This window comes from Mesoplodon mirus, assembly GCF_964341445.2.
Source record: "Mesoplodon mirus genome assembly, chromosome: 5".
Classification (NCBI taxonomy): domain Eukaryota; kingdom Metazoa; phylum Chordata; class Mammalia; order Artiodactyla; family Ziphiidae; genus Mesoplodon; species Mesoplodon mirus.
Genome location: NC_138980.1, coordinates 46,543,203 through 46,553,406, shown reverse-complemented (window position 1 = coordinate 46,553,406; position 10,204 = coordinate 46,543,203). Strand labels below are relative to the sequence as shown.

At 47.3% G+C, this 10,204-nt stretch overlaps 1 protein-coding gene across 1 annotated transcript; it reads left to right on the top strand.

The window, feature by feature from the left end:
* Positions 1–391: 391 nt before the first annotated feature.
* On the top strand, positions 392–1,345 carry OR1I1 (olfactory receptor family 1 subfamily I member 1; the record flags this gene model as incomplete). Its single annotated transcript, XM_082620875.1, is given in 5 exon segments — positions 392–406; positions 410–671; positions 674–1,168; positions 1,171–1,197; positions 1,200–1,345. Coding segments are annotated over 5 exon segments (945 nt in total).
* Positions 1,346–10,204: the final 8,859 nt, after the last annotated feature.

Below are 10,204 nucleotides of genomic sequence, written 5' to 3'. Positions count from 1 at the left end.
GGGAGGGAGGAAGGAAGGAAGGAAGGAAGGAAGGGGGAAGAAAGGAAGGAAGGAAGGGAGGGAGGGAGGAAGGAAGGAAGGAGGAAGGAAGGAAAGAAGGAAGGAAGGAAGGAAGGAAGGGGAGAAGGAAGGAAGGAAGGAGGAAGGAAAGAAAGAAGGAAGGAAGGAAGGAGGAAGGAAGGAAGGAGGAAGGAGGAAGGAGGAAGGACATGGATGGTTTTGTGTGGGGAAACAGAAATCCACAGAAGGGAGGATCCACAGTAAGGATTCCATGGGTTTTCACAGAACCTGCGGGTCTGTAGGGAGCTGAGACTGGAACTCCATCTCTGACTCCCAGCTTTATGTCTCTTCCCTCTCCCCTTTTATCTTTCACAGTAGACACAGACTGTCCATGGAAGCAGAAAACTGAACAGCAGTCTCAGAATTCCTCCTCCTGGGACTCTCGGAAAAGTCAGAGCATCAGATCTTCCTCTGGGCTGTTCCTCTCATGTACCTGGTCACCGTCTTTGGAAACCTGCTCATCATCCTGGCCAACACCACAGACACCCACCTCCACACACCCATGTACTTCTTCCTCTCCAACCTGTGCCTGGTCAATGTCTTCTTGTCTTCCACCACCGTCCCCAAGATGCTGGTGAACCTCTGGACTCAGAGCCAAGCCATGCCCTTTGTATGCCTTGCCCAGATGTATGCTGTCTTGCCCAGATGTATGCCTTCCACCTGTTCGGGAGCATAGACAGCTTCCTCCTGGCTGTGATGGCCATTGATAGGTTCATGGCCATTGTCCACCCTCTGTTCTACTTGGCCATTATGAGCCCCCGTGTGTGCGGGCTGCTGGTGGGGGAGCTGTGGCTGATCACCAACCTCCAGTCCCTTGTGCACACCTGCCTCATGGCTCAACTGACCTTCTGTGCCGGCTCTGAAATGCCCCACTTCTTCTGCGACCTCATACCCCTGCCGAAGCTCTCCAGCTCAGGCACACACACCAACGAGTTGCTGATCTTTCCTTTCGGCATCATCTTGGGCATCAGCTCCCTCGCATGCATCCTCTTCTCTTATACTTCCATTTTCCAAGCAGTCTTCAAGAGCCTTTCTACTCAGGTCAAATGGAAAGCCTTCTCCACTTGCAGCTCACACCTCACCGTGGTGTCACTATACTATGGCACCATCTCACTGTGTACCTGCAGCCTGCATCTCCCACTCCTCCCAGAAGGACAAGGCGGTTGCCCTGATGTGTTGGGTGGTCATCCCCATGCTGAATCTCTTTATCTACAGCCTAAGGAACAAGGACATGAAGGCAGCCCTGAGGAAGCTGATCGGCAAAGTAGCCCCCTCTCAGTCCTAGGGCAGAATAGTTGTTCGGCACCTACCATGTTCCAGGACCACGGTTCAGTGCCTGGGACACAGGGATACATCCCATCTCTGCCCTCAAGGCATTCAGAGTCTGGTGGGGGTTACAGACCTGTCAATAAATAATCACAGAGCAACTTAGTAAATGTGTCATATGAGATAAATGAAGTGCTACCGGAAGGGTAGCATGGTTTATCCCCATGGTTTATCTTCCCCCAAAGATCAGAGTAGCAGAGAAGACTTTGAAGTAACCTTAAATTTTCTAGAGTATCAGGCTTATAGTATTGCTACATGGATAATCCTAGTGGAATGAAAGATTAGCTACACTCATTTTAATATTGATAAAGACAATGTGTATTGGCCACAGGTATTACATCACTGTGCTTCCTAAGTGACTTGGGGGAGGACTTTGAGAGGATCTGTTGAGATTAGCTCACTTGCTATTGGATCCAGCAGCCACCAGCCTCAGTCTCACAGGGGGCCTTGTGGTCCTGACTTTGCATGGGGATAATTGGCATAAAAACAGCCACCCCATTTCCCGGACTGGGACATAGAAGATGCTGGCATTTGGATCATGGGTATTGTGATTCAACAGCCTGGCACTGGACCCTGGAGTCTGCATCCTTAACAAGCTCTCCAGGTGGTCCTGAAGCAGGGAGTGCACAGAGCACAGTGGGAGGACACTGGCCCTGGATTAGCTCCATAGTCCGTGTGTTTCCTGTGATGTCCATCACCTGGCTCCAAACCCAATACGATTCTACCAGTGCTATCAGCAACCAGTGTATGGAGTGGCCTGGAACTCATGGAGAGTTAGTGGTAGGGGTTGAATTGGGTCCTCCAAAAGAGATAGGTCGATGTCTAACCTCTAGTACCTCAGAATGTGACCTTATCTGGAAATAGGGTCTTTACTGAGGTGATCAAAGTAAAATGAGGTCATTAGGGTAGGTTCTAATCCAATATGACTGGTGTCCCTATAAAAAGGGAGAATTTGGACACAGACATGCACCTAGAGAGAATACCATCTGAAGATGGAGGCAGAGATCAAGTTGATGCTTCTACAAGCCGAGGAACACCAAAGGTTGCCAGCAAACCACCAGCAGCTAGGGGAGAGGCAAGGAACAGACTCTCCCTCACAGTTCCCAGAAGGAACCAACTCTGCTGACAACTTTGATGTGAGTCTTCTGGCCTCTAGAACTTTAAGAAAATAAATTTCTGTTGTTTAAGCCATGCAGTTTGTGGTAATTTGCTATGGCAGCCCTAAGAAACTGATACAGTTTGTTTAGGAAGGGCCAGCATCATGCAAAGACCATGCCCAGATATATCATCTCAAGTCCATGACTACCCTGTGTTCTGGTTAAGGGAGTTGTGCTACAACTGGAGAAAAAGCTGAAGGATTCAAGCTGCATGGATTCAATATCTGGGTCTCAGAATAACGACAATAATGACATCGACAGCTGAGATTTATTATGTGCCCTGTAGAGGACTAAGCCCTTTATATACATTACCTCATTAAATTTTAAACAAAACCCCTACAAGGTAGGTAATATAACTCCTTATTTTGCAGATGAAGAAACTGAGGCTTGAAAAGTGAAGCTGCTAATAAGCCATAGCGAAGATTCAGAGGACCCATCCCATAGCCCCAGGTCTTAATGACACACGATATTGTCTAGAACTCGGTGTCTAAAGCAGGGGTTTGTAAACTACAGTCCATGGGCCAAATCCATCCAACAGACTGTTTTTTGTATGGCCTGCAAGTTAAAAATGGTTTTTACATTTTTAAGTGGTTGGTAAAAATTTTTTTTTAATTTTTTTTTTTGGCCGTGCCACACGGCACACAGGATCCCAGTTCCCTGACCAGGGATCGAACCCGTGCCCATTGCAGTAGAAGCGTGGATTCTTAACCACTGGACAGCCAGGAAAGTCCTGGAAATTTTTTTAAAGTAAGACTATTTCGTGACAGATTGAAATTATATAAAATACAAATTTTAGAACCCATAAATAAAGTTTTATGGGAACACAGCAACGCCCATTAGTTTATGTATCATATATGACTGTTTTCAAGCTACAAGGCAGAGTTGGGTAGTCTTGACAGAGACCCTGTAATGTGCAAAATCTAAAATATTTACTATCTGGCCCTTTACAGAAGGATTTGCTGACCTCTTTTCTATAGAAAAGCTAAAGCCGGGCTTCTCTGGTGGCGTAGTGGTTGAGAATCTGCCTGCCAATGCAGGGGACACGGGTTCGAGCCCTGGTCTGGGAAGATCCCACATGCAGCGGAGCAACTGAGCCCATGAGCCACAACTGCTGAGCCTGCGCATCTGGAGCCTGTGCTCTGCAACAAGAGAGGCCGCGACAGTGAGAGGCCGCGCACCGCGATGAAGAGTGGCCCCCGCTTGCCGCAACTGGAGAAAGCCCACGCACAGAAATGAAGACCCAACACAGTCAAAAAAAAAGTAAAAAAAAAAAAGTAAAGCCTGATACTCAAAGTTGTCCATGAATCAGAGGCATCAATGTTATTGGGAGTTTGCTAGAAATGAAGACTCAGATGTCATACCAGACCACTAAATCGTAATTTTAACAACCCCAGGGGAGTTACATGAGCCTTAATGTTTGAGGATCACTGGGATAGATGGGGGATGGAGGGAAGCTGTAGAGATTTGGAACTTGAATAGGCCATCTGTTCAGAAATATGAGCGAACCATATCTGGGGCATTTTTCCATGGGCATTTTCCATTTTTCCCTGCCCTAGACAGGGTCCTGGAGAGGATGATGGTTCATGTCAAATGCTTTGAAAGAACTGCAGCTACAGTTGGAGTAAATGGCCATCAGGTGGCGATAGTGCCATTTCACAAAATGGATTAAAAGCTGCTCTTTTTCAGAAACACAGATCCTGGCTGTGGACTGGCCCAGTTCCACCCACCTCCGGTGTAATCATCCCCTGGGAGCAAACAGCATGTGCAACGTTCTCTTGGTGGGACAGAGCCCACAGTGAGGGGAGAGTGAGTATGCAGGGAGCTGTGGTCAGACCTCACCACAGGGATTGGACAAAGGGCAGAGGGGACAATGATAAGGGTTAAGCAGATGTATGGGAGGGCAGGTGCTTCAGAGCAAGCCTGCTGCTAAGTTATACCATGGGTTAGGGATGAGCAAACTTTTTCTGTAAAGGACCAGAGAGTAAATATCAGCTTTATGGGACATACAGTCTCTGTTGCAATGACAACTCAGCTCTGAGGTTATAGCGAGGAAGCCACGGTAGAGAGTACATTGAGGAAGGTGCGTGGCTGAGCACCCATGAAACCTTATTGACACTGAAACTTGGATCTCATATTATTTTACATGTCACAAAATATAGTACTTCTTTTAACCATTGCATTGAAAAATGTATTAAAGTCATCAAAATGATGCAGAAAGATTCTCAAATAATATTTACCTTCTGTGTATTCCTCTTCCCCAAATTGTAGCAATAAAATATAGCATGTAGGGTGTTTCGTTTTGTTTGTTTTAAAGAAAGTAAAACATATGGTAGAAATGGATCTGGCTGTTTGGGCTTTAGTGACAGGTATTTGTCTACTCCTTTTCTCCCCTCCCCTCCCCCACCCCAGAAACCCTCCTAATATGGCTGGCTATCTTGCAACAGGTGCTCCCAAAGATAACAACTACCAAAATATCTTGACTTCATCTCACAAAGAGGAAATCGGGAAGAAGGTTCCACCTTCTGTATCAACTGTCTAGGTTCCACGATTACAGAAAAACCCTAGTTAATTTGCATCCCAGAAAACCCTGTCTAAAATCTGCCGTCTAATGTGGACTTTCTAAAATTAAGTATCACTGGACATGTTAATCCTATGGTTATCACTAAGTCTTCCTTCATGGGCACTAGGTTTGAAAGTCTTAATTACAAAACAAAATTATCAAAAGTAGCATGAAATTTGGTTCATGAACTGTAGTCTTTTGTTTTCAACCATTTAAAAAATTTAAAAACCGTTCATAGCTCAAGAGCCAGATTTGGCCCTCAGACCCTAGTTTGCAAACCCTTGTATAGACAGATGCAAGTGACAAGCAGCAGGGAGACCAAAAGGGACTAAAAAGTGAGAGGTGAGGCAAGCTGAATCCCAGTATCAGAAAAGGAAGGGATAAACAAAGATGGTGCCACAGGACCTTTGTATATGCTGCTCCTGTCTCTCCACTCCCACCCTGAGTTAATGCCTCCCCAGTTTTGAGATTTCAATGCAAACCCCACTTTAAGGAAACCTCCCCTCACCCCCTTCCTATCCCAGCTACATCAGGTGCTCATTATCCCCTCATTCTCCTCACCATATCAATGATTTTTACATTCATTTGTGTGACTCTTTGATGAATGTCTATTTCATCCACTTAACTGTGAGCTGAGAGCCAGGGAGCCATAGCTTCATGGTTCACAGGGCTCAGCAGCCACTCAAAATTTACTTGTTGAGTGAATTAATGAATGAATGAATGAACAAATGGATGGATGGGAGGATGGATGGATGGATGGATGGATGGAAAGGTAATGTGATGGCAAGACTCTAGGATGCCACATGAGGTGGTCAGGTAGGCTGGGTTGGAACAGAGATGTCTAGCAGTCAATGATAAATTGCTGCAGTTGCAATGTAAACTTCCCCTCCACTCTCCTAAACTTCAGTAAAACCCATTCCACACCCAGGGGCCTTGGTGAGTGGGTTTCTGATGAAATCAAGGAGAGGAGTAAGTGCCTCATCCTATAGACCAGGAACATTGAGCTTACAGTGAAACTATTTAATTCAGCAACAACAGGAGATCATGAGAAAATCATCTAGAGATCTGCCAAAATCTCAGCAAAGATGTTGGAAGAGGTTTGAGCCAATCTTATCTATATCTGAAGGAGCAGAATGACCCTGGACAGTATGAAAGTACAATAACATTTCTTTCTCTCCATATGGGATTTTATTTGGTATTTAAAGCAGTTTTAGAGATTCATATACTGAGGATCATAGAGGGAAAGTGACTGTCCCAAGGTCACATGCTGGATTAGGGTGGGGTGGGGAGGATTTCCAATCCAGCCTGGTATGACCCTAAAACCTGATCCCTCCCTCCACCATGATGCTGGATGGCCTCTGAGGTGGTGACTTTCCCAAGATCATGCTGCAGCTTGGAACAGTTCAAGTTGTGCTCATGTGGGGTTCTGGGGGACAAAACGTACCACCAGAGTGGGTAGAAAGCCACTTCCAACAAGGCATGAGGAAGGATTCAGTAAGGCTTGAGCCCAAGGTCCTGGAAAGGGAGCTCCTACTTCCAAATGTACATTTGCCAGAGGTTTGGGGAGTCACTTCCTTCTCTATGAATCTATGTAGTGGGAGGTCCCCAAGACGACACTCAGGTTCAATGATTCACTAGAAGGACTCACAGAACTCAGCAAAGTTGTTGTAGTCATGGTTTATTTTTATTTTTATTTACTTATTTATTTTTTGTGTGTGGTATGCGGGCCTCTCACTGTTGTGGCCTCTCCCATTGCGGAGCACAGGCTCCGGACGCACAGGCTCAGCGGCCATGGCTCACGGGCTTAGCCGCTCCGCGGCATGTGGGATCTTCCCCGACTGGGGCACGAACCCGTGTCCCCTGCATCGGCAGGCGGACTCTCAACCACTGTGCCACCAGGGAAGCCCTATATTCATGATTTATTACAGGGAAAGGATACAGATTAAAATCAGCGAAGGTAAAAGGCACACGGAGCAGGGTCCAAGAGAGACCAGGCACAAGCTTCCAGTTGTCCCCTCCCTGTGGTATCACGTGGACAGTGCTTAATTCTCCCAGCAATAATGTGTGACAACACACATGGTGTACTGCCAACCAGGGTAGCTCCCTTGAGTCTTGGTGCCCAGGATTTTCACTAGGGGTTGGTCACTGTTTTAGTTTCCTAGGGCTGCCATAACAACACACCACAGACTAGGTGGCTTTAACAACAGAAATTTATTTTCTCACAGTTCTGGAGGCTGGAAGTGCAAGATCCAGGTGTCATAGATGGTCATCTTCTCCCTCTCTCTTCCCCTCATCTTCCCTCTGTGTGCACACATGCCTGTGTCCAAATTTCTTCTTCTTAGGAAGGCAGTCATATTGGATTAGAGTAAAGACTTCATTTTTATTTAATCACATGTTTAAAGACTCTATCTCTGGGACTTCCCTGGTAGTGCAGTGGTTAAGAATCTGCCTGCCAATGCAGGGTACATGGGTTCAATCCCTGGTCTGGGAAGATCCCACATGCCATGGAGCAACAAAGCCCATGTGCCACAACTACTGAGTCTGCGCTCTAGAGCCCGCGAGACACAACTACTGAAGCCCATGTGCTGCAACTACTGAAGCCCACGTGCCTAGAACCTGTGCTCCGCAACAAGAGAAGCCATCACAATGAGAAGCCCGCACACCGCAACAAAGAGTAACCCCTGCTCACTGCAACTAGAGAAAGCCCGTGTGCAGCAACAAAGACCCATTGCAGCAAAAAAAAATTTTTTAATTTTTAAAAAGACTCTATCTTCAAATACAGTCACAGTCTAAAGTACTGGGGGGTTAAGACTTCAACATATGAATTGGGAGGGGCACACAATCCAGCCCATAACAGCCACATAGACATGGCTGACCACCTACATGGCTCATCTTAGTTAGTCTCTGGCCCCTCCAGAGGTTAAACTGATACAGTGTGGCCCAAGGCCCCCGCTATAAATCTCACTGTTAGCATAAATTAACTGGCATGGCCCCCAGGTATACAAAGAGATTCTTACCAGGTAGGATACTCCAGAGGCTTACAGGCTACCTCCCAGGAGCCAGTCAAGGGCCAGACCTTTCTTTGGAATGTGCAGGAGAGCCCGAGACCTGGGAGGGAAGAGGGAGGAGCTAAAGAACGACACGGGGTCTCTGCCTGGTCCTGTCCACCCCAGGCTTCTTGTCCTCATTTGATCAGCCACTCTTATCCAGGTCGCCTCCTTACCTCTGGGACAACCAGCATCTAGGAGGCCCTGGTGGCCACACTAGCACCCCCAGGCCCTGCAAGCTGGTCACTAGGGCAGCTCTTGACATGGCTGCAGGTAGCTAATTGCCAAATGTGTGCCAGGGCCTGCGCAGAGGCCTTGCCAGCAAGAAAGCCCAGCAGAGCTAATAAAAGGGAGGTACTGTGTGTGCAACAGGGGGCCCTGCTGTACCTCAGCTTCAGCTCCACAGCTGTCTGGCAGGGCTTTTCCAAGGGCCATTGGGAGGCTCTGTCCAAGATATGCCGCCCCTCTGACTGCCTCCCAGGTGATACCACATCCTGCCTCAGGAAGATGCCTCATGGTAACTCAACCACCCTCTGTCCCTCTAGTTCCTCAATGCCACCACAGTGGACATCTCTGGGCAGCCACCTGTTCCCTGGTGCCTCTGAGGACGGACTCCCCACCAAGGAGGACTGTGCAGGCTGCAGCAATTGCCTCATCCTAGAAGATGACAGATGCATGTGAGCCTCCAGTGTGGGGACAACTGGAATAAAAACAGGAGGTGGAGGAAACTCCCCATAACCAGCTCCATCTTCCATTTCCCAGGAACGGAGGACCCCCAGAGAGGTAGCAGATGGGGGAATTAGCCCACAGACACATGCCCCATTCCCAACACCTCCTATTCCCATAACCTTGGTAATAGGGGGAGTTATTCTTCCCTTTGGATGAGTGAGGAAACTGAGGCCTAGAGAGAATGTCTTCATTTGGTGTCTCCCAGAAGCTGATCCTGAGATAAGTATTCAAGGGCAAGTAGTTTATTTGGAAAGTGATATAGGAGATGCTGAAAAGGAGGTGGAGAAGTGAGACAGGGAAGGGAAGGGAATCAGTAAAGAGTGCATTGATATGCAAGTTTCCACTGGGGGAAGCTGGAACTCAATCCCATGGGGACCTCTGAGAATCAGTGTGGAAAACACACCTTAGTCACCCCATACAAGGGGTGAGGAAGCTAGGGTACCTATCCATCAACTTCCATTGTCTGCCACAGAGGTGTAGGGCTCCACTCAAACCTGACCTACCCCCCTGCCTGCATTTCAACAAATCCCTGTATCTGCCAGGGGCTGATTTATCCATCAAGAATCATAAGCATAGCACATAAGCCAACAATGTGAATATTTGCAGGAAAGAAAACACATACACACACACTCCAAAATCCAAACAGCAACTAGTAAAATTCAGATGAATAATTGTACAAACTTCACAAAGTGTGAAATTTAGCATTCATAATCATTGTATACAGTTTGTAGATCATTTGTTCTCACTTATCAAGAATTTCTGATTGCTGAGAAAGAATCATTGCCAACTGTGAATTAAATGAGCTACATGCAGCCAAATAAATGCAACAGGAAAAGTACAGAAACCCTGCCAAAGGGTTTACCAAAAAAATAACAAATATTGATGTGACCTGTGAGCTTCCTTCAATCATCTCACATGACATGGGTGGGGCCAAGGACTGCTCTCACCCTTACATTGGTCTCCAGCTCCTCTGAGTTAGAGTACTCCAAAGGACACTAGTCCTACAGCCCTTCCCCTCAACTTGTGAAGAGGTGTTGTCTTGACCCCTGACCTCTCTCTCCACTGTCGGCAGTTGCCTCAAAGGCATCTGGGCAGGGATCTGATGGTGTGCACTCCACTCTCAACCTGACTCCTCCCAAACACACACATCCAAGAAAAATTAGGGACTTCCCTGGTGGTGCAGTGGTTAAGAATCTGCCTGCCAATGCAGGGGACACAGGTTCGAGCCCTGGTCTGGGAAGATCCACATGCCACAGGGCAACTAAGCCCGTGTGCCAGAACTACTGAGACTGCACTCTAGAGCCCATGAGCCACAGCTACTGAGC